The sequence below is a fragment of the Lemur catta genome, chromosome 23 (genome assembly GCF_020740605.2).
Source record: "Lemur catta isolate mLemCat1 chromosome 23, mLemCat1.pri, whole genome shotgun sequence".
Taxonomy (NCBI): domain Eukaryota; kingdom Metazoa; phylum Chordata; class Mammalia; order Primates; family Lemuridae; genus Lemur; species Lemur catta.
Window position 1 is genome coordinate 7,017,135 of NC_059150.1, and position 26,645 is coordinate 7,043,779.

The 26,645-nt window shown below is 53.2% G+C and overlaps 1 protein-coding gene and 1 long non-coding RNA gene across 3 annotated transcripts in view; both read left to right on the forward strand.

The window, feature by feature from the left end:
- The first annotated feature begins 832 nt into the window (after positions 1–832).
- On the forward strand, positions 833–5,308 carry LOC123627129. The gene is made up of 2 exons (XR_006731146.1): positions 833–1,105; positions 4,738–5,308. It is a non-coding gene; the product is annotated as an uncharacterized LOC123627129 (long non-coding RNA).
- Positions 5,309–7,456: 2,148 nt separating this feature from the next.
- The window catches only part of RASSF5 (Ras association domain family member 5), a 60,406-nt gene continuing 41,217 nt past the window's right edge, over positions 7,457–26,645 (forward strand). Inside the window, exon 1 of one of the 2 annotated variants that reach the window (XM_045536588.1) lies at positions 7,457–7,980. In XM_045536588.1, coding sequence (XP_045392544.1) covers positions 7,515–7,980 — 466 coding nt within the window. In that variant the 5' untranslated portion in view covers positions 7,457–7,514. The remainder of the gene's footprint in view (positions 7,981–26,645) is intronic. The other variant, XM_045536589.1, reaches the window with a different exon arrangement.

Consider the following 26,645-nt stretch of genomic DNA (forward strand, 5'->3'; position numbering starts at 1 on the left):
CCACTCCTCATTCGGGGAGCTGTACGAGGGACCTGGAATTTAGGGAGAAAGTTCTGTCTTTTTAACCTCAAACCCACCATCTAAGTGCCTGCTGCTTTTCCCATCCCCACCACTGTTCAAAACTTAGGCTGTGTCCTAAATATCGGGTTTGAGTACTACTAGAGGTCGTTTTAAGCATTCCCTCATTTTGTCTGGAAGCGGTGGGCGAGGCATTCCAATTCGTGCAAACTGCTGGCAGATTTAGTCTTTCCCCTGGAATGCCTCCAGCCTTCCCTTGAACCAGAGCTGGACTACCCACCTAGCCTGGGGCGGGCTGGAGGAAGGGGAAGGGGGACCCAGTAAGATAGCCCCAGGAGGAGAGGGAGATGGGTGGGAAGCCCCACTATGGGCTTTGCAGTACGGAGACAACAGTACGCTTGAGCCCAGAGAACCCCAGAGATCCTTCCTGCCCATCTTCGTGGGAGCCGCCACATCCTGAGCTTCCTCCACCTAGGGACCCAGCAGGGCCACAAGTACGAAACTGTGAGTCCTGGGGACTGGCATCCTTGGTGCTGCTTCTCTGTGGAAAGACCCAGGGGAGGGCTGCTGCAGGCTGCTGGCGTGTATCAGGCCCAAGGGGCCCCATGATTGCTATCTGGTCCTTAAGCCCATGGAGCCCTTTAAGCCCCCATGTTCAAGTCCTGGGGCTTCAGGGGCCAGCTGCTGCCTTGATGCCCCTGGGCACTGTGCCACCTCTGGTTGGCTCTGCTGCTGTGAATTTCAGCCCCACACTTCCGGCTCATCAGTGGCCCTTCAGGGAAGTCCCACAGTGGGTTTTCCCTGGCAGCCGCAGCTGCTCTGGACCCCACGTGCTTGGTGGAGCTCACTGAAAGAGCCAGGGGATCCCTGAAGGCCAAATGCAGATTTCTGGGAGATGATATGATCCAGACTCTAATGATATCACAAGCAACGCCCATGAGCTGTGGGGGACATACTCACTCCAAGGCTTCTGTCTGTTTCTCCACGCTGGCATGAGAGCCTACTGCGATCTGGAGTCCTGCAGAGCTTCTGAGTGCACCTCAGTGGAAATGAGCAACTGGACCAAGGCCCATGACCAGAGCAACCTGTAAGATCTCAGGTGTCTGAATACCTCTTAAACTTTCCTCTCTGTTCTATGCACTGATTCCTATGTAACCCTGAGAACAAAAAGAGCCTACTTAGTTCACCAGACATGAACTGAGCACCTAGAGTGTGCCAGGCCCCGTGCTAGGTGCTGGAACTACAGAGATGACTAAGACACCTTGCCTGCCCCTGAGGAGCTCACCTCTATGGGGTCAGGCAGGCATGCCAACAGGTAACCCCAAAGTCACAGTGTAGGTGCTATGATAGGAATGCATAGCTCAATTGTAGTATTAATATTAAGTCATCACAGGGGAGGGTGCTTGGGTCAGGCTGGGAGGGTGTCAGGGAATGACTTTGGGAGCAGGTGACTCCGGAGTGGAGTCCTAGCAGGTGAGCAGGTGATACCCAACCGAGCAAGCATGGGTGGCATTCCTGGCAGTGGGAACAGCGGCGGCACAAGGACAGGAGGAACTACAAGTATTTCTGTGTTACTAGAGAGCACATGGAAGTAGTAAGCTGATGTTGCAGAAAGGGAGGAACCAGCCCCAAAAAGTCCTTGCAGGCCACATTAAGGAACTTGAGCTTGACCTCAGAGAACCATAGACAGGCTTTAGGTCAAGTCCAACTGGGATTTTGATGCCTGTATGGAGGGTGGGAAGTGATGGGTAGGAATGGATTAGGTATTTCCATAAAGTGCCTGAAACACAATGTCAGTTCCATGCACATCCTCCCCACCCCGCACTTGGCTATGAGGCCCCTCTGCAGGGTGGGCAGAGAAAACAGAAGTTCTTGTTTCAGACAGGCTCAGTTAGAGGCTCCTATCAGCCACAAATATCTGGGAAGAGTCCATGTGGCATTCAGATTCATAGCAAGTGTCTTCTTAAAAGAGCCTGGCTGGAGTTAGAGAGGGGCTCGCTGGGAGGGCGCAGGGTCTGCCCCAGCTCCCCAGGCTGGAAGCACAGTCGGCTCCGAGGGCCTGGTGCTGCTTTTTGTGCCTTGGTGCTGCAGGGCTGTCCCCCTGTTTCTTTCTCAGAATCCCCAGTTTCCTCTCCTGAGACTGGTGTCCTGGTTCAATACACAGATTCTAGGACCCCACCCAGCTCCTGAATCCAACCCACAAGGGTGTGGCCCAGGAATATGCATTGTTGATGAGCTTCCTCGGTGATTCTTACACAAGCTAAAGCTTGAGAACACTGAGGCAGCGTTTGCAAATGTCCCGCAGGGGACATGTGAATGGCCCAGCATAAGCCAATTGGCAGCGGGTGGTACACTGGGTGCTCCACACCATGCTCCACCCTGACAGCTGAGGCCAGGGAAGCCAGTCTAAGGACAGGCTGGATCTTGACCATGGCCTGGCTGCCCTCCTGGAACCACCGTTTGCTTTCCTGGAGCTGCCTCACTTCAGCATCCTCAAAGGATTGCTGCAACTGGTCATTTTGGGTTTGCTTCCAAACTGCCTCATTGAATTTGTAAGGGGTGGAATTCCTGGCTGCTTTCCCTCCATCTCCCAAAGGATCCCTAACCAGGCAGCCCCAATGGGAGGTGCTAAGGAACGGGCCAGGGTGACCTGAGGTAGCTTCGGTTTATTCTTCTTGGAAGCTCAGAATCACTGCCACTTGGAGTAGTGGGTCCTTTCCCTGCACCCTTTGCGAAGAGAGAGGGGGAGGGCGAGGTGAGAAATGGGAGTGAGGAACGGAGAGGGAAAGGGAGAAAGAGCAGAGGGAGCAGAAATGAGAGCAGCAAGACCCACTGACTGGACCAACGGAGCCACCAAGAGACACTGAGGAATAGACAGATGCGGTGGGGCAGAGGTGGTGCAGGGATGGCCGTGATGTCATCCAGGCCCCTCTGCTGTCACTGGTCTGTCATAACTCCAGTCAGTGGCTTCCTGCCACAGGGATGGGCACAGACCTGGCTCAGTGCTGGGATGTAAGTGGCTGTGGCTTGGAGCCTCCCCGCTGGCTTAGGGAAAAGCTGCTGACAAATCTGCCTGGAATATCTGAGTTTTCCAACATGGGAAGAAACACACACACACAGACACCAGTCTTATCATAAGCTTGGCAGAGTGGCTGGGGATGGAAAAAGTCAATAATTGAGGCAAAGATGGAGGAGGCGCCACTAAACTGGTGGAAAACAAGTCTCCACCCTACATGGTGACACCTTTCCAGGACCCTCAAATCCCTGCTCACGTTCCCACCCTGATTTGCCCCTCTTGTCCCCAAATACTATCAAGGACCTAGGAGATCCCCTTGGGAACACTGGAGTTTGGTGACACACAGAAAGCCCATCCCACTGAGAGCGGACATGGTGCCCTACTAGCCCTCACTCCCGGCCAGTTACAAGCATCTGGAGTCAGGAAATCCACCCCACTGACCAGCATCCTGGAGCACATGCAGGAGTCTTCAGAGGACTTCCCAACACCACCCCCACTCCTGCACAGCCCCCACACCTGCCACCCTCCCTAGACCAAACAATCCCTTCACCCCCTCCTACTACATGTGAGCTAGCACCTGATGCATAGTGGATATTAGAGAATTACTTGTTAAATGAATGAATAACAGTTCTTTGCCCTTGAAGACTGCACTGGACACTGGTGCTGACTGCCAACTATTTCCAGCTCTTTCCTCATTCTGAGCACACAGTAGAATTGTGCTTCTTGCTTTGCAGGGTGGAGCTGTATAACTAGTTCTGGCCAATGAGCTGTGAGCAAAAGTGACTGGAGCTTTTAAATGCTGATATGTGATCCTCCAGGATCTTTCAATTTCCCTGTGGCACAGTGTCTGGCAATGCTAGACACAGTGACTTTGATGAGCAGAGTGCCTCTGCCAACCTGCAAAGGGCATGTAATGTGAGCAAGGAAGAAGACTCCATTGTTTAAAGGCACTGAGATTTGGGGCTTGTTTATCACTGCAGCATAACCTAATTTGTCCTGACTGATACAGTAACTCTATGTAGACAGTTGTCTAAATGTCAGAGTCCCTAGGAGTTCTCTAAAAGCTTTGGGGATTTCAGGAGACTTCAAACACCTCAAAGCAAAACAAAACCTAGAATTTCCCCTTCAGGAAGTCAGGCCATATTCTGCCTTTTCCTTCCTACTACGGGTGTGGGTGGAGGGAAGTTGGGGACAGTCTTGAAACAACTCGCCCAATAGAGAAAGCAACACACTCTGGGACCACCTCTGAAGTGACCTCACACACTGACCACACACCCAACACTCGCTGTCATAATCCTTCCCCTTGGTCAAAAATAAAAGCAGCACACCCACTCTGCTGGGAGTGAGTCACAGAGAGAAAAAAATCAATAGCTCTGAGCCAGGAGGATCTGCTAACAATGGGAAAAACTCCCAGTGGAGGTGTCTCAGCAGACGCTGTAGCCTTGCACTTGTAGCCTGGATGACCAAAGACAGATCCAAAAAATGTTTAAAGTCCAGGCGTCAGACACTTCGCAGGGAAGATCGCATCAGAGGAGGCAAGTTCCAGGCAGGGAGCCTCCTGTGGAGGTTGAAGGAGGCAACTACTTCCTCTGACCTCAATTTCTTGGCTCAAGGAGATGAACCTTAAGATAAACTTGACATAATTTTTGGATTGGTTACATGAAGTTATATTATCTCCATTTTCATCTCTGTTCCCAACCCAGAAGCCAAATCTGGCCCTGCACAATCTCCTCCCACATTCAGTGCAGAGAGCAGCCACCGCCACTCCATCAAACCAGAGCTGCAGCCGGAAAACAAAACCCAGAGCATTCTTCTGTGCAGCTCAGGCAGCTGGGAAGGCTTTTATGCCTGCTTATTCCAGACAGTCCTCAGTTTCCCACGGCCAGCGTTGACGTTCACCCCTGTGAGCCCCCCTACCCAGGGAATCTGGGCTGCGGGAAGGACAGAGATGGAGTTGTTGGCAATTATTTCACAAATGACATTTCAAAACTATTCTTCCCCTGATGGACTTTTTGCTAGATCCCTGTTGCTTCTTGCTACACTAGGCTGTCACTCAGAGTTCAAGTTGGGCTCATGCCCTGGACCTCACCTGGCCCACCACCCTACTGGGAGGAAGTGATCACCGAGCAAGTCTCAAGCCAGTGGAGATGGATGGATGGATAACGTAGGGTGCTCACGAGCAAATATTTATGGGCAACACAGGTTTCTGCAACATCCCCAAGAGAACTGGTTGCAGAAAAAGTGGGAGAGATGGGAATAAAGAGACCACAAAAGCAAGGTGTACTTTCCCTCCTGCAGAAAGTGTTCAGGAATAGCCCCTGTTGGGTTTTTCTCAGTCTTATCCTCTGACGTTCACCAGTTTTGTGGGAAGAACAGAGAAGCCCCTTCTCTCATCACCATCTTAGAGCTAGAGCAGTGGTTCTCAAAGTGGGCTCCTTGGGTTAGCAGCATCAATACCACCTGGGCACTTGCTGAAAATGCAAAATCTCAAGCCCCAGCCCAAACCTACTGACTCAGAAACTCTAGGGGTGGAGCCCAATAATCTGTGCTTTAATAAGCCCCCCCAGGTGATTGTGATGCCTGCCAGGGATTGAAAACCACTGATGTACGGAAAGTAAGGTTCAGAAAGGGACGAGGAAAGGTGGAGGAAGGGGGGAGAGGAGGGAGTGGCTTGCGGCTCACACTCCCCTCCCCATCGGAGCTCTTTCTGTTTGGTAGCACCGTGGGGCTGGTGGCCCTGTGGGTCACTTCTCAGAAACCACCTCAAGAGGGGAGAAGCTCAGGCTTCTGGTGAGACAGAAGCAGTAGCCCTAGACCCAGGAACCTGTCCTGTGCTACAAATTCGGGAGGCAAGGGACCCTGTGATTACCACCACCATGAGGGAGAAGCCATAGACCAAAGCAGGCTGGGAATTCCCTGGCCACTGGACTGAAAAATTTTAGGAATTATGTAAAAAATTACCTTCAAGGGGAAAACAGAAAGCAAAAGAGAAGATTCCCCTACCAGACATTAGGGGGAGACCCATCTCTGGCCTGGGAATAGGAGGAAGAGACTTGGGTCCAGAAGAATTTAGACTGCTCCCAAAGTTGGTTGCTGGTGATCACCGCTAAATTAACCAAATGGAACTGGTGTTTGAAGAGGAAAAGTGTGATCGAGGCAGAGCAGTGGAACTGCAGAGTACCGCGTCAGCATCACCGGTCTCCCCACCTCCAGCCCAATTTACCCTTCAGATAACCGGGGCTAGAGGGGGCCCAGGGTCTGTAAGGGTCCCAACAGGACACACAAATTCAAAGATTCAGGAGTCCTGGCTCTGCCAGTTTCCTCACCCACGAGATGGGCCTGTCTCCACGGCAAAGTGCTGGTCAGGAATGGCTACATAATTTGCAGGAGCCAGTGCCAAAAGAAAATGTTGGGCCCTTTGTTCGAAAATTAAGACATTCAGGATGGTGACAGCAGAGCATTAAACAAGGCACACCTTCATGGGAAAAAGTGCTGGGAGAAAAGAGATCTCTCTTTGGGTCCCACAGGTGAACTGTCTACACCAGGTGCAAAGTGGGGCATTTAGGGGACTGGTGTTTACAGTCATCACTCGAGCAGCTGTAAGCCGGGGAGAGGAGGGTTTGGCTTAGGAAGAAAACCTCCCCCCAGCCCACGGTGGCGGGGGGAGCGCCCTCACAGTCGAGGGCCCGCGATCACCACAATCCCAGTCTTGCGGGAAAGAGGAATATCCCACCCGGCAGGGCTGCCGAGAGGGGGAAATCCAACCAGAGTGAAAGTGGCACGCGGGCAGCTCCGCCAGCAGCAGAGGCGGCTTCCCGCGGTCAGCCTCGGAAGCGTCCCCAGCGCCCACCCGTCCCTCGGCGTCACGGGACTCGCGCTGCGGGGCATTCCCGACCCTCGCGTGGCTGGGCTGGCGCGGGGGGCGGCGGGAGGAAGGGGACTGCGCACAGGCCTCCCCGCCACCAGCCCCGGGAGGGCGGCGGCGGGTGGGCACCTGGATGGAAGACCGACGCCTGCCTAGACCGCATCCTCAGCCGCTCCCCGCGCCCTCCCCTCCCACCTGCCCGTCACCCGCGCGCGTGGGGCGGCGGGCGGGGATGGATCTAGTGTCGGGGAAAGTGACGGGAGAGGGACAGGGGCAGGGCTGAGGGCCAAGGGCCCCCTGAAGAAATGCGTCTTCTGGGCTGTACTGTATAGAGCCTTTGCTATGCGGAATCCTTCGGCTGCCCCAACTGTCCAGGCCGCTTCTGACGCCCCCAAATCCACACTCGCTCAGACACCGCCCACCGCCGACCCTGCCCCTCAGTCCGTGGGTCTTTCCCTCGGGTCGTCCCTCCTCCTCCCCGGAGTCCCCGCCCCCGCCCCGCCCCGCGGGCTGCGGTCCCTTTAAAGGCGCGCTCGCCTGGGGCCGCCCCTTCTCTCGGGGCTGGCTCGGGAGTGTGCTCGTCGCCGGAGCCGCTGCCGCCGCCACCAGCCGGGCATGGCCATGGCGTCCCCGGCCATCGGGCAGCGCCCGTACCCGCTACTCTTGGACCCCGAGCCGCCGCGCTATCTGCAGAGCCTGAGCGGCCCGGAGCCGTCGCCGCCGCCGCCGCCGCCGCCCGGCCGGTCCTCGCGCCGCTGCGTCCCCGCGCCCCGCTCCACTGCGCCCGGGACGCACGACGGGAGCGGCGCCCGGAGGGCTGCCCGGGGGAACCTGGAGCCCCAACCCCGGGCTTCCCGGCCCGCCCGCCCGCTCCGGCCTGGACTGCAGCAGAGACTGCGGCGGCGGCCTGGGGCTCCCCGACCCCGCGACGTGCGGAGCATCTTCGAGCAGCCGCAGGATCCCCGCGTCCCGGCGGAGCGCGGCGAGGGGCACTGCTTCGCGGAACTGGCGCTGCGGGGCGGCCCCGGCTGGTGTGACCTGTGCGGACGAGAGGTGCTGCGGCAGGCGCTGCGCTGCGCTAGTAAGTGGGAGGGCAGGGGAGGGGCGCGCGGCAAGACCGCAGTCCGGGGCGAAGAGACTGCCGGGGCGCTGGGGCAGAGAGAGGGGGGCCATTGCCCTCTCCGGCTCCAGGGGAGCCCCCACTTTGAGGGAGGTGACCCCTGGAGACACTCTGCTCCTCAGTGCCCTGCCGGGTATCCTTCAGAGAGTGCCGACTGCCCAGGTATGGTTATGCAGCATTTGACAAATACCTGTCTCCCGGCAGGTGGGTGCTTGGCCCTCCGCAGACACACACACGCACGCACACACACACACACGCGCGCGCGCGTGCACGCAGGCAGGTCGAGGAATGACCGCAAGGTCATTCCGTTGTCTCCCTGCGCACCCTCATGCTTTTGTTGTGAGTTCTTGGGAGCGGGCTGTGAGACTGCGACTGAGATGACCGTTTGACCCTTGCTTACTGTGTTAATGGCCAAATGGCTTGTTTGTCCACCTATGGTACAGGCTGAGACATCTCCTCCAGGGGGACCTGGTGGGACAGGGAGGAGACCTGGTTAGGCTTTGGATGGAAGCAGGCTGTGAGTCTGAAAAGAGCCTGAAGTCACCCTGAACCTGCACCCCCTCCTGCCTTCCACCTGTGGCCCCTCAAACCTTTGGACTCTGCTCCAGTATTTGGCTGTGCCCTGCCTCCTCCTCCTCCTGGGTTCCCGCGCCAGTCCTCATGTTCTAACATTACCCAACTCCTGGCACGGTCCCTTCTTCTGCAGAGCTCTCAGGCCCCCCTAGTCGTCTCCTAAAGCCTTAAAACACTGGCCACCCACCCACTGTATAGATTTTCTGAGCAAATCTGCAGTCTTCTTGGAGATTTTTTATTTTTCTTCTCCTACAGTATTCCTTTAATAGGGGTCCTCCCTCCACCCTCACCCCTGTATTTGCTGTAGCTGTGTCTGGCAAAGGATATCTGTAGCCATGTGTTTATGTGTTGCTATAGATATTTTAAATATCCGAAGCACAAAGCATGGATAATGGCACAACCTCTAACGAGCATCTCTGGAAATGGATTGTGGTTTGCATCTTTCCCTTCCCCCATGACAGCAGCTCCACATGCCCCATCTGACTGGAGCACTGGACAGCAGCAGCTACTTCCACATCAGGAACCCCTGCCTCTCCTCTGTCTGCAGGCACAGCCGAGGCTGCTCCGTGTGCAGCCCACTGCAGCTGGCCGCGGGGAAGGACAGCTCAGACTCTGTCCCAGGGTCACGTGGAAGGGGAAGATTGGAGGGGAAAGCGGGAGCTGCTTTCTCCATCACCAGAACTCTCAATTCAGGTGCTAAGTAAGAAGGAAAGAGCAAAAGTTATAGAGGTGTGTGCTGTGGGAGAAAGCGCTGCTGTCACTTGGTAAACGCCTCCGACCTTGCAATAGAATTGATGTGTTGGCAGCTTTTGCCTTCTCGAGAGTTCTTTGCTATATCCACCAACCCGACACACAGGGAGAGGGGCCGGAGCCTCACTGTATGGGTTTTATTGTGCTGAAATCCCAGGAAAGATGCTTCATTGTCTTTCCGGTTTGTATTTAGACTTTTGGGGACTATATCAATTGTTGAATGTGTTGTACATACTTTTATGATTTTTTTTCCTTTGGTGTATTTGTGTGGCTTTCCATATGCATACATGTATGGTACTCCAAGATTAAATGAATTTATCTTCACATCACATTAGAATTGTTTATTTCCCTTGGTTGGTCATGAACAGTTGCCAGGGGCAGGAAGACACAGGTCCACGGGTTGGACCTCTGATTCTGTGTGTGACTTGGTGAGGTCTTCGCTTCCATGACCCCTCACATAGTTGGTGTAATACCAATTAAGCATGTCTGAACACCAGAGAGGAAGCAGAACTGGAATCAAGGGACTACAGAGAGGAGTCTCTCTTTGTCATTATTAGTATTTAACTAATCATGAACCTGAGGCTGGATGGGAAAAGTTGAGAAGTTTCTGATGTGCCAGTGAGGGCCGTTAGGTGGAGATACAGCAGGCCAAATGCACCAAGCATCTTTCTTTAAGTTGAAGGTCTAATTCCATGGCAGGGATGGTTTGTCTTATCTTCGTTTTGAAAAGCAAGGGTCGGAAATAGGACCTGTGGAAGGCCATACTATGCCGTGATTGAGAGCAGGGACTAGAACCAGAGTCCTGGGTTTGAATCCTGACTGTCAGTTAGTCCCTCTGTGACCTTGGGCATTTCTGTGTTCTGTTTCCTTGTTTAAAAAAAAAATGGGGATAACAATATTACCTACTTCATCATGTTAATGTGAGAATTAAATGGATTAATATATGTAAAGCACTCAGAACAGTGCCTGGCATAATGCAATATGAATGTTTAATGAAATATGAATGCTATTATCCCCTCCCATCCTACAGCTGTAACAACTAGCCTGGGCTTGTGACACCTCCTACAATCACCTTTCCAAGCAGTGAATACAGTTTTCAAACTCTGCAAGTTGCTAAGTAGGAAAGGAGTACTGTAGGCATCCCAGGAAGTTCCGGTAAAGCCACTCCTGCCTGATGTCCTTCGGGGAAGGCTGCTGTGGCTCACAGAATGCCAGTGGCTGAGACCCTTCACGCCTGGCCTAGGGGCCACAAAGATATTGGCTCCTTGTCTCTATCACTTGTACCCAGTAAGTCCCAGGCACAGAGCGGGGTCTCAATAAGTGGTAGGTGATGAAGGTGGTGGCTTGTTTGTACTATTAAATCTCCCTGCTCTTGGAAACAAGCAGGAGGGCAGTGGGTGTGTGAATGACATCTGTCTGTATAGGAGGCTGACACAGGGTGGGAGCCGTGTTGGCAAAATGGACTTTCAGTAAGGGAAACTTTTAGGAAACTGTCTTCCCACCGTCTGCCTGCCTTTTTAGCGAAAGTTCATCTAACTTAAGCTTACCCCGACTTCAAGGTCTGTAACCAACCTCTGGTTGACGCTGGATTTTGTGAACAGGGAAGTTCAGAGTTAATACTAATTTCTAGGATTAAAGAAATCATGTTTGTTAGATAGCGAAGGAAATCCAGTGTGGACTGGTGGGAAAGCAGAAAGAGAGAGAGAAAAAGAAAGGTGGCATGAATGCACGTGTGTGTTTTGGGGTGGCGGTGGTGGTCATGGTGAGACTCTACTTCCAGCGCTCCAGGAGGGAATAGTCAACAGCAAATAACCCAAGAAACTCACCGGCTGTCCTTTGGCTTTGTTCTCAGGGACTGTCCCTCACAAATCATAGACCCTTTCTTCTGTAGAAGGCACATTGAGATGGCCTTTTACCTTCCATCCTATTTTGGGGGGTGTGTAACCCATCCTGGACCAAATGCTCCTGGAGGAGATGCTTAGACACACCTTGGACGCAGTTACTGAGTGCCACCTGTCTGTTCCTGGAGCGAGAGTCTCTCTCCTGAGGGGGAGTTATTCAGAGCTATGAAGCGTTCAGCGATTGGAATTATGGGGTTGAAAGGGAGGCCCAGGGGCTCATCATCCTAACCTCCCCCTCTGATGATAGACTTTAATTACAGGTGTGAGGATGAGCTGTTTGCCATGCAGCCCTCAGGGAGGGGCATAAAGGTATTTTTTGCTGAATGTGGCTGGTATCACACAGGCCCCCTTCTCCGGCCTCTCTAGTCTTGGTCCTGCACTAATGGCTGGGTTCAACTTGACTCCGCATGACTGGAGGCCCCTGTGTGACAGCCCCGGGGTCCTGCACACCCGTCCCCTGTTGTGGGTTCTTTGCAAGAGGCTACTGGGGCATTGGCATTGACGCTTCCTGTAGCACAGAAAGGTCAGTCTTTATTTCAGGAATCTTGGAAAGTGTCTATGTTGTCCTGGCGGCTCTTGTATTTATTTACTTTGTGCACTTGGAAGGTATTTATTCAGCGTGTGGCTTGCACTTTCATTGATTTAGGCTCATGTTTGACTTTGGAGGTTAGGAAAAGCGGTGAGATGGATATTCTGTTGTTAGAGACGGTGAAAATCTCTCACCCCCAATCCCTCCCCTACCCGAAGCTCTAATTGGGGTTTTCTTCTCGGGAAAGGTCCTGTTGGAGGGTGTGTGTATTAGGGGACAGGGAAAGGACCCCGATGCTTTCAAAGAGGCCTTCTGAGCTCCCCTGGCTGCATCCCATTTTCCTCTCTTCCCTGCTTCCTGTCTTCTCAAAAGATGAAAGTGAAAGGATTAAATGTGGGCTTAATTTTCCCCACTATTCATCAGAGCATGAAATTTTCTGATTATGGAGTGTGGGGGGCTTGGATCCCAGGTACAGTCAAAGATGATTAATGCCACTTGTCTGCCAGCCTAATTAGACTTGGTAATGAACTTGCCCGTCTGCCTGCTGGTCCTGCGGAGTTATTAGGTGGAGGAGAATTGACGTCTCCCCTCGGCTCTGAGGGTTCCGTCTGGGAGCTTTTCTCTTCTCCCCAAGTTTACTGGTACATCAGCCTGTGCCAAGCCTGTGACAAGGAAAAGACAGTCCCCAGCCCTGCCCCAAGGCCCTGCCTGGCTGGTGGAGTGAATTTGCCCTGTCGGGGGCCTCTCCTGTCTGTGAAGTGCGGGCTGGGGACGGGAGGCTCAGGAAAAGCCCAGACTCACTCCAGGCCCGCCCGGTCTGAGCATGAGCCCGGGAAGGATTCTTCGCGAGTCAGTAATGCCTCCTCTCTGAAGAGCCCAGAGTGTTTTCCTGCTCGTTGCTATGTTCACCCTCAGGATAGCTTCATGCATTCAGAGCGAGGGATGCTTCTGCTGAGATCCCACATGGAGAGAGAGGGACTCACCTGTCCGGGAGTCACCTGTCCACCTTGCAAGGGGCAGCAGTAAAGTTAGAACCTCTCAGGCACGGCTTATTCTGGCAGGTCTTCGAGGCTTTCGGGCCATCTCAGGCCCTCAAGCCATTTCTCCCCTTTGGGCTCAGTGCCCAGCACATCTGTGTCAGAGGCGGCCCCTGGGATGGGACAGCCATGGGTGGGCCCCGGCTCCTGAAGCCAACAGGGCTCTCTCTGGCTCCCACACCCACCCCTCGCTCCTCAGTTTCCCCCTGGAGGACAGCTGCTTGCCCTGCCCAGAGTATTACTAAGGCTGGTGAGGAACCACAAACACATCTCTGGCCTCATTAGAGCCCTTCCTGTTCCCATTCCTTAGATGACAAGGTGAGTACTCTCGGGTGGGAGAGTATTTGTGGGTGTGCGAGGCATGCAACCCTCACCCCCACCCCACAGCCTCTCGGACTGAGCCGTGTTCCTGCGGTTCAGGCAGCGCCAGCTCCTGCCAGCTCCTCACTGGGCTTGCGGAGCCAGGCCTGTGCTGGCGGTCCACAGGCCCTTGCTTTCCGCCTCCCCACGGGGTCTTGGTCTCTGCTGACTCCTGCCACCCACCCCTCCCGCAGGGCCCTTCTGGCTCTCCCTGTCCGGTCGGGAAGCAAAGCGCTGGCGGCAGCTGATGCAGGGAAGGCCAGCCCTGACGGGGGAGATGGTTTTGCATTTAGTCACTTTCGGTTTTTTCCCAAGAATTTTGGCAAGCTTCTCCTCACATATTCCAGGCTGGATCTCAGGGCTGAAAGGGGAGCAGAGCCATCTTTTGGGCTTCATGAAAGGAGCGAGGAGGCTGAGGTGATGATGTTAGGGCAGAAGGCTCAGTTCCCTGGGAACACTGGTTTAAGCAGGATAAAATCAGGGCTTGGGAAGAGTCATGGGTAGCCCTGCCCCAAGGTCAAGGCTATCTTGACTCAGACCTGGGGAGGTGATATTTGGGTTTTTTCTGAAGCACCCACATGCCATGCTGAGAAGACGTGGGCAGAGCCTGGTGGACCCCAAGAGTTCCTGGTGTAGACTCTGGTGGAAGTGGTTGGCAAGTCCATGCCAGGCCTATGCCAGCCTGCCTTTGCTTACTGGAGTAGGGGAAAGTTCATGAGGGCTGTGCCCACAGGGAAATCTATGAGGTTTGGTTCTTTTTGTGCCCTTTTTGGAGAGGAAGGAGGAAGAGCAGTGGCGTCCCTCCTGGCACTGTTGCATGGGCCCGGCTTCCTGGTGAAGAACGCCCCATCTTGGCTGAGGGGTCTGGTGACCCCTGGGAGCTACAGCAGGTCCTAGATTTTCTTCAGATTTTCCTATCTACACCTACAGCCCTGGTCTCCTTTGAGGGCATGGGGCGGGGGGAAGCACAGGATGACCCTGTGCTGAGGGTCTGTAAGGTGTTGGCGTTGGAAAGCAAGGTCTGTTCATTCCTGTGCCTCACTCGGCAGGCAGGCGGGTGGCCGAGTGTGACACTCACCTGTGACTGAGTCTGGGCTGGGTCATGTTTACTTTTCAGTGGAGGGCCTGTGCACCACCTTCTGCTCCCCCTCCCTGTTTCTTGAACAAACACATTTCCAGGTGGGGCAGTCCTAACCCAGATGTCTGCAGCGGCCAGTGGCTGGGGCCACTAGAAAATGGAAACTTGGCTTGTGTGGACCTTGAAGAAATCAGACTGCAGGTTCACCAAAGTCAGGCCTAAAAGAAGAGTGATGCTCTTTGTCTTTATTCTTCTTTAATCCTTTTATGTTTTGTTTCTACTAGATGTTAGATCTGGGAAAGAATTGTCATTGTGTTTCTGAAGATGTAAGTTGGTGTTCTGTGAACCTGCTGGGATGGGACTATTCACATGGAATAGGAAGAGTTGAGAATGGCAAAGAAACTGCGGGAGCAGAGACAACTTTATCATGCTTGGCTGTATCTAAAGCATTTTTATGGGCACCGTCTCTGTTCGCCTTGCAGTTCCCTGGTGAGGTAGGTAGGGCTGGTTTAATCACAGCCATCTCATGGATGAGGAAATGCAGCATTCAGGGAAATCAAGTGACTTCTCTAAGATGACCCAGATCATTAGTAGCAAAACCGGTACCAGAACCCAATATAGCATTTTGCCTTATGAGCAAACAGCATTCAATGAGTTGAGTTTACTTATTCCACAGCCCCCCTTCTGCCAACGAATGCTGAAATGTCCAAAAAAGGAGATACAGAAAAAAAAAAAAAAAAGGGTGAGCCAAGTGCAAGCTAGAGACGTAGTCAGTGTCTGGATGTCTGGATAATTGAGAGCTGGCTGTACTTTCGCCCGCTTTCAGCAGTTTCTAAATTGATCGTCAACATGTGTAAATCATGAGATCTTTAAACAAAGGGTGAAGTTTTTCCAAATCCCCAATTACAAGAAGCAAGCACGTCTCTCCCCGCTCCCGCCCCATCCCACTGGTGTTCAGTGTGTGCAGGGGGTGGGCGTGGAAATGCTGGTAGATCTTTTCCTGTTCCACGCTTCCTCCTCCCATGACCCAGCTGTCAGAGTTCATGACACAGGACTAACCAGGAACCAAAGTGAAGTGAACAGATTTGATCCTAGAGGGGAGAGCTAGAGGGAAGAAGAGTTGGATATGAACTAGAAAATCAACTGAGGTTTGCATAACGGACCTCTGGCTCTAATCCCAGGCAGTGGTGTGGGCCCACTGGGAATAGCAAACCTGGGGAAAGCACCCCCCAACCCGGCTCTGACTCTCTGTATATTTCTCCAGGTCAGGCTCCCATGTGGGAACAGGTATCATCACTTGCTTTTCTTGCTGACTTGGAGGAGGCTGTTTTTTCCATCCAAGTTAAATGGAAGTTGGAGATTTGGTGGTTTCTGTTGAAATAATTATGTTTTCTCTGTATCTGAGGAAAGTAGCAAAAATCCCCCAAAACTCAGAGATTGCCCTAATATTCAAATGGAACAACAAGCCGGCTACAGTGGCTCATTCCTGTAATCCCAGCATTTTGGGAGGCCAAGACAGGAGGATTGCTCAAGGCCAGGAGTTCAAGACTAGCCTGAGCAACATAGTGAGACCCCATCTCTACAAAAATTTTTTTAGAAATTAGCCAGGTGTGGTGGTGCATGCCTGTAGTCATAGCTACTTGGGAGGCTGAGGCGGGAGGATCTCTTAAGGCTGGGAGTTCAAGGCTACAGTGAGCTATGATGACACCATTGCACTCCAGACTGGGTGACAAGAGTAAGAAGACCCTGTCTGAAAACAAAACAAAACAAAACAAAACAAAACAAAACAAAAAAACAAATGGAACAACAGATTCCGGTCATAACTTAAGAGTTTTGAGAGAAAGAGTTGAGCATGCCGTCCGTGAATGTCTATTCTAGTGATGAGTGTTATTAAAAGCAATCTGGACTTCCCTTTATACAAATGGGGTGAGAATATATTGTATACCAGCACATAAGAAGGTGAAGTCTGTTGCTTCAAATTATGGTGGGATTTGGCTGAACTTCCCTGCAGCATGGAGGTTCTTGGGTCAGGGGTAGCAAGAGGTCATCGCAGGCATTCCCCTGCCTCTAGACAGTGCTCCTCCTAGACCACAGCTACAGTAGAAAATCTATCTAGTTCTCAAGGGTCAGGAATGAAGGTCCTGTCTCTGTCTCTGCCAGTTCTTTCCTGCTGGCTTCCCTGTCAACGAGCAGCTCTGTGATGAGGCAAAAAGAGAAGTGAGGTCAGCATATTCTTGAGCCCAAATAGGGCCTTTGGGAGGGATTTTCCCGATTACACGTGATTCATATTTTAAAATTCCCCCAGCAGGCCTGTGTTCTGTTCTCTGAGGGTGGGAAGGGGGATGCTGCCCTTGCCTACGCTCAGCCAAGCCGGAGTTCCTGGCCCCCTTGGCGACCTCAGGTGCAAGGATCAGAGTTGCTGCGAGGCCAGGAACCTGGGCTCCCACCCCTTGCTTGAAGGTCCTGAGTGTCATTTCAGGACCTGGGCTGGCTTATGACCTTCTTCTGGTGCAGAGGTTGCTTGGTAAACCAGAGGCCCACAACAAAAGGCCAGGGGCAGCCCAGTGTTCCCAAGGAAGCATTAGGCAGAAAGAACCAATGTCTGGGCCTAAGGAAGAGTGACATTTTGAGGTGTTTCTATATTGAATAAACGACTTGTAAACAGCGTGCTTTTACTGCTGCTGCACCAAATTCTCAAGCCCTCCATAGTGAGGGGTGATCTGAACGGAGACCTCCTGGTCGGGTTTTCTACGAGAAGGGCAGGTGATCAGAGTGCAGCTTAGGTTTGTTCCACATTTTCTTCTCTAAGTAAGCGCAAGGAGAGGACGTGCTTCCACATTCTCTTGGACCCGGGGGAAAATGACAGCACAAAGGAGTTGAGGCAGAGGTTGGTGGTTGCGCAGGGTATACTCACGCAAGCTGATCCGAGCACGGATGCGCAGTGCGTCTTCAGCCAGAGATTCTGCAAGTGCCTGAGTCCCCTGAGGTTCATTTCCTCTGGTTAAAGAACGAGCGTTCTTCCTTGGTGTTGAACTGCCCCCCACTGGCGGTTGGCAGGTGAGTCCTCTCATCTCTGGGCGGGCTGGGAGCAGTCACCCCTTTCTAGTGGCCTTTCTGGAAGGTTCTGCTGCCTATCTGGTGCCAGTCCTCAGGCTTGGCCTGGGCAACGGGACCTCCCAGAACTTTTCCATCAGGACTCAGCTGCTCGTGGGAGTCAGAGAGACGGGGCACCATGTGAGTGCCAGTTTGGGGCAAGAGAACAGCATGTCTGCCCTGACTGTTTTATTCTCCGTTTCTCTCTCCCCCTCCTATACCCATAGGGTCAGATCCTTTTCTGTTCAGGTGTCTGGTCTCAGATAAATGGTCCGACCCTCTTAAAAGCAACACCGCCTCTTCATGGGCCCTCCCCCGCCCTGGGCTCAGCACGGGAGGATGTGAATTAGCCCCAGTTTGTCCCTCAGGGCCCTATTCGGCTGGTAAAGCATTATTAATCCGCCATCCCCTAAGAAATCCATTAACGAGTTCTGGTCCGGCATGTGGCGGGAGGTAACCGATCACTTCTGTCGTCTGTGGAAACTTTGGAGACATTGATTTTCAGACTCACAGGCGAGACTGAGAAGGGAGGCTCAGGGCAGGCTCTTCCCTGCAGCCTGTTTGGTGGGGGCATTTTTATCTTATCAAGCTAAAAGCCCCAGGAATAGAAAGTTTTCCATTGGGGGAGGTGGAGGGGAAAGGACCTACGGGAAAGAGAAGGCATCGGTCAGTCTGTGCTGGTGCCAGGGCCCCAGGTCCCAGGTGCCTGAGCTGGTCGTACACTGCCCGGAGCCCTCCCCCACTGGGCACCCCTGACGCCAGGCCTGGAGAAAAGCTATTGATCTGCCGCAGCCAGGATGACGGAGGGCCAGGAGGAAGAGGTGGCTGCTGCCTGCTTTGGAACAGTGGCTGCACGGCTCCAGCGGCTCTTCCGCAGGCTCCCAAAGAGCCGCTCAGTCTCTGAAAAGCTCCAGATCCTGCAGAGGTTCCGCAGCGAGGCCCAGAGGGCTCAGGGTAGGTCTGAGCCCATCCAGCTGGGGGCGTTCGGGGAGCTTGGGTTTGGAGGTCTCTGCTTGTGGCCTTTCCCATGGAAAAGGAGACCAGGGTTCTCCTGGCAGCCTGGTATTTAATGCTGAGCTCTGCACCAGTCCTTGGCCCTCCTGGCTGTGCAGGGGCCAAGGCTCAGGTACTGCCACCTCGCCCAGTTTGAGTCGAACAGCCAGGCTGAAAGGACGTGGGCAGCCTGTTTCAGAGGCCTCATGTTGGCCGTGGATTTGGACACCCTTCCCTTGGCTGAGAATTAGGGCTAAGCAGTCATTTTAATCGGGGTCTCTGAGCTGGTAGAATATAGGTATCTCGGATGGCTGCTGTTTTGCATTCTGTCCACCCTAAAGGGGCGTCAGACCTTGCCAAGCTGCTGAGTCAGCCTTCTGAGGACCGGGAGCAGCGGGACCATCCTAGGCGATGAGTTCTCACCTGCATGGTTAGTGGAGGTGCACGTGGGGCCCCAGTGTGCAGGCTGCGTAGGGCTGGAGGCTGCAGGTGGAACACAGCTGGACGGGAGCCCCAGCCTCAGGCCGTGCCTGGGCCACTGATTTCCTTTCCAGAGCACTAATGAGGGTGAGGACAGTCCTCGCCTGGGGAAGGATAACAGTCAGCATTGGGATGAGGGAAAGATGAGAAGGAGAGACAATAGCAATCCACATTATCCTAGTCCCTTAGGTTGTCCTGCTCCCCTTTTTCAAAGAAAGGAAGCTGAGACCCACAAAAGGCCCCCGCTGGTGGCAGCACCAGGACTGGGAACCCTGGGCACCTGCCTTCCAGCCTCGGGTTCCTTCTGCTGTCTGCGGCCTTGTATTTCTGTAGCGCTCTCTGCTAAAGACACAGAGCGTTTATGTTTGTTTGTTTTTAACATCATTTATTCCCTCCAGATCGCCGTATGGTGGGAACAGGAAAGGGATTATTCTGTTTTACGGATGAGGTAGCTCAGAGAAGGAAGGCCCCTTGTTAAAGGTCATTGCCGTGCCACGAGGTCTGGAGCTGCTTCCTTTACTGGTGGACAGTCTTGGGAGCTCTCCTCAGGGCTCCCGCTCCATTTGTCCCCACGCTGTTCCCATATACTTTCAGGAATAGGTGGGGATCTAAGCGGGTGACAACACTAAGTCTTAGGGATGGAACTAAAATGTAGCGCCATCTCTGGGCTAAGTTTGTGGGAGCAGAGTTTGAAAAACCATAGGATCCTGACTATAAAAAGTATAATTTTTCTGATTAAGGCTTTACCTCTTGAGAAATGAAAATTTTAATTCATCTAGACCTAATCCCCATTTGGAAACAAATGCACTTTAGCCAGTCTGAATAATGTATCCTCATCAATAGCCTAATAACACATACTGTAACCTTCGCTAAGAAGAGTCGGATACTGACTTCCTAATGTAAATGCTTACTTGTGCATTCACGTCCATCCTCTCTTTCCCTCTCTCTGTAAGAATTAGTCAACAGATCATTTCCTTGCTCCTTTGCTGTTCAGCCCAAGGAGTTATAGATTTAATAGAATCAATCGGGCCTGGAGTGCAGCATCAAGGTCAGGGCAAATACTGCACTGCAGCTATGATGTGCTCGCTTGACTTGTGTTAGTGTTTGGACTTAATTGACGGAAGAGCAGGGAGAAGACAGGATACTTGCGATGAAGGGAGCATGGACTTCTGGAACATCTTCATCTCACTCACAGGACTCCACGAGCTGCCTGGAGCGTGGCGTTTAAGAAAATGGGCTCGGAGCCAGGTCAGCTTGAGCCTGGGTCCTGGCGTTGGCACTTCCTGGCCGTAGGGCCTTCCTCCTGCAGATCAACCGGCCTGAGCCTTGGGTTGTTCAAGTATAAAACGGGGCAGAGAATTCCGACCTCAAACTGGTGTTCGGTGGATTAAACCCGACCTCGGCTGTGAAACAGTTCGTGTGATGCTTGACGCCAAGTGGGCCCGTGTGGGGAGCTGCCGTGCTGGGGTGCCCCTGGGAAGACCAGCAGCTGCTCCGGAGGGTCGTCCTGACAAGCCCCCCACACGGCTGTCTGCTCTTCCGTGGCACCTGGAGCAAGGTGGGCTGCCTGCGTGTCGGTGGAAGAGGTTGGGTTGAAGGTTGAAGGGCAGAAGTGGAGGAGGGAATCTTACACACGCTCCCCAGAAAAATTCCTATCGTGGAGGCTTCCACACTGCGCAATTAACAGGCAGAGCCAGATCAGCCCACCGGGCATCATTAGGAGCTAAGCAGGCATGTCGCCAAGGAACAAGTCATATGTCATTTTAAAAGAAAGGCTGCTTGGGGGTCAGCGGGAACAGGCCTGAGTCTCTCCAGAAGTCTCCGGTGGTCCTGGCTACAGCGACGCAGCTGTAAAGAAGCCTTTGTGTGCCTCCAGCAGGGACGGCCTCCACGTAATCTATTTACTTTTCTTCTCACTGCAAAGTCTGCTTTCACCGGGTTGGTGATCAGCACTTTGAATGGCTGCAAGTGACATCAAAGCAGGTGTGGAAAAACCAGTTGGATGCAGTAGCCTGGTTGTCCCATGAAGAACTGAACCTGCCTGCTCTTCTGGCCTCCTGTGACCTCCTGGCACGGGGACAGGGCATACCTGTCCACACGTACCTGTGTGTGCATTCACATCTGTGCTTCCGCACAAGCTCCACCTGCTGTCCTGTGGTCTGCATATGCCCGGCAGGACTCGTGCAAACCTATCTGGCTGTCCTTATCATTGGGGTCCGTGGACCACTACCGAAAATATACTCCAGCTTAGCAAGAGGCTTTCCTTTGCTGCCTCTCAGAGATGGTGTTTCTGCTTTAAAAACAAAAAACAAAAGGAAGAAAACCCTCCTCTCCTCTTTCTGTATGTGCCCCTCCCTACCAGAACCTGGGTTGGCTCCTCCTGTCTTCTTAGCGGCCCCAGGGATGGGGGGGGGCACCAAGCCTGGGGCTGGAGGTCCTCTGCTGCTTTGTCTCTCTTACACCCAGAGCAGAATGACACATGCCGGGAGAAGGGGGCCCCTCCTGAGCAGGCCTGGGGCCGAGAGGGTATCTGGCAGCTCCACACTGACTTTGGATACCATGGGCTTGCAGCTGTTTGTTAAATTCCCTGAAACCCAACTGTCTACAATGTTTTAAAGTATTTTTTTCTTTTCTTGAGGTGCTCTGGTAATAGGATTTCTTTTTTCCTGTGGTGACAATCAAAATAGGATGTATCTTATCTCTCTCTCTCTCTCATCCTCTCATACACTCCTTCCTGTTACAGCCTCTGGATGGGACTGGCTGCCCTTTGGGAGGTGCTTGACCCGCGGCAGGCCCTCAGTCAGTACGTGCTGAATGAGTGCTGCATGCACAATGGAAAACTGGTTAGGAACTAGGTAGATGTGGAAAGATGGGAGACATAACCAGATTGAAAGGGTTAATACTCTCTCTGTGTCTCTGAGTACAAGTGTTCTGATGGTCCCACATACTTTAATTGCCTCGTTCAAAAATTGTGCTGTGTCTTTGCGCTTCCTCTGCCTGGCCACACCCCACCTACAGCATGGACCTTTCCCATGTGGTGTCAGAGGGTCCGGATGACAAGTCTCCCACACCCACTTGCACGTGAGGAATGGGGTCCGTTGGCTTGCTCACTCCAGCACCCCACCTCACACCATTTATTTTTACATTTTCCCCCCAAATCTGCCTCTTAACCATTCTTGGCCAAGGAGGGATTCTCAGGGATGCTCTTTGGTGTGCACTGAAGACCTGCGGCCTCTCCCACCTCTCCCTGCTCCATCCACATTTTCTCCTGATCGTTGTCATCAATAAGCTGTGCTGTACGAGGCCACAGAGCCGCAGTGTAAAAAGGCCAACAAAATAGGGATGTGTCTCTTCAAGGTGCATACAGCATCATCAGGAAACAGAACGTGTATAAAAATATAAGTAACCCCCTCAAATATAGTCAACCCCAAAATGAATTCAGATAAAAAATTAAAAATAGGTTAGCTATTGTAAGAGGACCGAATCCATTTAAAAGTAGAGCGAATTTTAGACAACTGCATGGTGCAGTATGGTTAAAACAATGTGAATGTTATAAATGTTGGAAGTGTAAAAAATGAAATATAGAAAACATCAGGGGATGGGGCAGAAGAGATGGGGAGGAAAGTTCTAGCATTGTCCTAGAGGGGGGCAGTTAACGATGTCTGAAGTTGAACCATGAATTGCTAAAAATGACTCACCCCTGTTATATTTGTTTGTAATTTTACGCATATATACACGTTCGCACAGGGCAGGGTGGGGGCTGCTTCAGTGTACAGCACCCCCAAAGAGAAAAGTGGCAAGAAACAAGCCTTGTGGACAAGGTGCCCGGGGAACAGGCCCTGTCCCCGATGTCACTGGGCACATGGCGGGCACGTCTCTTACCTCCTGCATCACCCGTCTGAACTCGTTGTGAACTGCCCTCCCTCCCTCCACCTGCTCCTCTTCAAACACCCCCACGGCAACACGCCCAGCCTGGCGTGGCCACAGCGCTTCCTTTTGTTGGTGTTTTCAGCCTCAGGATGTGTGGTCGTGTTGGAGACAGACGAAGAATGGGCCTGCAGGAGGCACACCCACCCACACCCACCCACGTGGGGCAGGGTGATGCCTCTGCGGGCCAGCCTGGGCGCCCAACTGCTGCCAGGCCGGCCCGGTGTGTTTGGGAGGAGGGCACAGGGGACACATCCAGCCTGCTTGGAAATGTGACAAGGGGCCAGGCTTGGGGAATAAATAACCGATGCGTTAGATCTTAGGGACCAAGGTTCCAGAATTTTAATATCTGCTTTGAAATCTGAGCAACAACCAAGCAGATCTTTTGTCTTTCCCTTCAGTACGAGAAGGGCACTTAAAATGCGTATGTCAACCCCAGCCAGCCCTGCCACATGCAAAACTGGTAGGGTCATTTTGGGAGAGAGTGGGGACCAGGCTCTTGGTGTGTCCTCAGTTCAGCCCAGGCTCCCTAGGTGACCTCACCTCTCCAGCACTTTCTCTCCTCAGCCTGACCTGGAGGAGCCACAGAGCCCGCCCCACCCACTGTTCTACACGGGAACTGAACAGCTCGCCCGAACCGGAGCGTGTTCAGGCGCATCCCCGCTTGCTCTTCCCACGGAGCCAGCAGCCCCTGCACGTCCGGCTGCGTGGGAGGGCTGTCTGTGGGAGGGGCTGGCAATCTCCAACCTTAGAATTCTAGGTCACTTGTCTTACCATTACATTGATTTTCTCATGCGTTCTGCGTGTGCACATGTGTGTGTGTTGGAGTTGGGGTTAGGGCTGTGTGGAGCGGGGAGCAGTTGTGTGCCTCCAGGCCCTCTGGGCTGGGTGGGGGATGCTGAGTGCCCTCAGGGTGGTCCATCTTCTGAAACAAGGAACTACAGTACGTGGTCTCAAGAGGGCTGGGGTTCAGGTTCCCCCCTGGAAACATAAGACGCAGATGTCCGGAGCTGGCTGACCCCAGGAGGGGGGCGTTTCCATTCCGTTGCTGCTGGCCGCACTAGGAGCTTAGCCAGGAGCATGAGAAATGTATAGATCGTGTGGATTTTGGCAATGGCTGCAGACCTCCAAGGTTGGCAATTCCGGTCTCTCCACCTTCCCACTCACCAACATGACCTGCCCTTCCATGCCCTGCCTTACTCCTCTGGGCTCAGCAGAGGCAGAGGTTGGAGGGAGGTGGGAGCAGGTAGCGGAAACTTAGATGAGCGGGAAAGTTGCATGATTCTTCTGACCTTAATACATTAGGAGAGGACTTGAAAATGGAGAGGTATTTTGGCTGGCATCCCATGCGGAGGCAACAGAAAATTGCATACCCAGACTCCCGAGTCCCATAGTGTAGAAAGTGACAGCTGCCACTTATTGAGCACCTACTGTGTGCCAGGTACTGTTGGATGATGTACATACATTCTCTCTAATTTTGACAACAAATTTGCTGGCAAGAAAGATATTATTACCTCCATTTTGCAGATGAGGAAACTGAGGTTAATGGTCCAGGTATCTCACACCTAATTAGAGGCAGGGCTCAGATTCAAACCCTGATCCGTGTGACTCTGGAATCAGGGACTGGAGGCCAGGCTTTCCTCTAAGTCCACGCTGTTTCCATGACACTGTAGTACAGGCCAGGCCCCTGCTCCTGAGGGAGCGTGGGAAGGGGGTGGTCAGGTTTGCTCTGAGGTTGGCCTTCCCCAAGAAGGCTGGGGGATGCCCAGAGAACTGGCACAGGCTCCTGGATTCAGAGGCCGTTCTGCCTCCCCTAGGGCCTCAGAGCTTGCTTTGTCCACAAAGGGTGAGGAGCTGCTGTCCACTGACCCGGGAGTGACCGCAGGGCAGGCCTGTGTCCTCTGTGCCTGCCCCACCCTCACCCATGCCTTGGCCTGGGCTGGAGGAGAAGGAGAGTTAAGCCGAGAGCTCTGTGTTATCTCGGTATCTTGCAAGCAACTCTGGGGTGAAAGAGCCTTAAGGGTTTCTTATCAACAAATGCCTCTGGTTCAGAAAAATTAGCCACTCAGGTTAGGCGGCCACATGGCAGAGTGTGTGTGTGCCTGTGTGTGCATTTGGCAACTGGGGTGGGGCAGAAACGAACTTGGGCAGCCTTGGGGATTAAGGGGAGGTTTGTAGCCTCCGCATTTTGGAAAAAACAATCTCCTGGCACAGGTGGTTCCACCTGCTGGCTTTACCTCCTCTGGGCTGAAGTGGAAAAAATAATGCCATCTCCAAGCACAGGTCACCAAGGCCTCTGGGCCTGACCCCCTTGTCCGAGATGGTGACCTTCAGGGACTGTGAAGGCCAGGAGCAGGCTGGTGGAGGTAGGCAAGTAGGGGGTCCTGGCCTCAGCTCAGCACTCCTGGCCTCCTGGTCCTGCCAGCCCACTGCTGATCTCTGGAGATGGAATCTACCAGAATCCTCCATCTATTTGGGCCCAAGGGCTCTGTGCTCCCAATATGGCCCAGGGGCTGTGTTGTGGGTGGAGCTGTGCTTCCCCCCAGAAAGATATATTGAAGTCCTAACTCCCAGTATCTCAGAATGCAACCTTGTTTGGAAATATGTAGTTGTGGGTGTAATTAGTCACAATGAGGTCCTTGCACTTGGCCTCTTCTGTGTCCATAGGCCCTGATATATTTTGGATACCTGTCCCTCCGAATCTCGTGTTGAAATTCCATCCCCAGTGTTGGAAGTGGGGCCGAGCGGGAGGTGTGTGGGTCTTGGGGGCAGATTCATGAGAATGCACAGCTTGGTGCCCTCCCACCGTAATGAGCGAGTGAGTATCTGCCTGAGTAGCGCACGCCAGAGCTGGTTGTTTAAATGAGCCTGGCACCACTTCCTCCCTCTCTTGCTGCTCCTCTCGCCGTGCGGCACACCTCTGCCCTTGGCCTTGACTGGAAGCTCCTTGAAGCCCTCACCACAAGCAGATGCCGGCACCATGCTCGTACAGTCTGCAGAACCGTCAGCCAAATAAACCTCTCTTCTTTATAAATTAACCAGCCTCAGGCATTTCCTTTATGGCAGCGCAAAACAGATTCACACAGGCCCCTCTTCCAAAACCTGGAAGCACATTTATTCTCCTCAAAACATCTCCTGGGAATGGAGCCGGGGCTATAGTTGAAAGGAAGGGATGGAGAGGGGAAGGGGTAATTCTGTGTTACACATGGCAATACGAAGGTCAAGAAATGCCTGTTCTCCCAGAGAAACTACAATCAGAACCTAGGAATGCTGCTTCCTCATCTTTTGCTGCCTCTTATTGGCGAGACCCTTGTCCTAACTATTTAGTGATGTCGGAGCCCGCTGCCTCCTCTTGGCCCCTGTGATGAGGTCATGTGAGCTGCCTGGGTTCTGATCCTTCGTTTAACCTCCCAGAGCCTCCTGCACCTTTAAGCCCTCCCTGACTGCCCTGGTGTATCTAGCTGAACGAACTTTCTAGATCTACGCTGCAGTCAGGCCCCTGCTTTGGGCTGTCTCAGGCGTTAGTTATCTTTTCACATGTGTGTGTCCCATCTGCCCCACTAGCCTGGGTTTCCCAGGAGTCTTGTCTTACTCATCCTCACCCTTGGGCTGCACGGAGCACGTGGATACCCGTACTGGAGATACCAATGCTGCTGCCAGATGATGGCGCTGGCTGAATCCTTCCTGGGGGCTGCATGGCTTTGCTCCACCCAGGCTCCCTCTGTCTTTCCTTGTCCACACTGAGCACCAGTCGGAGGCTGTGGAGGATGATGGAATGCCGAGGGCAGGGTTGGTTTGGCAGCACCTGGCGATGAGCTGCCTTGGGGGATGGTGGTCCGCGGGGGCCTTACCGCTGCGTCCGTGGAACGCCGCCCTGTCTTTGGAATCTCTCCGGTCTCCCCGCT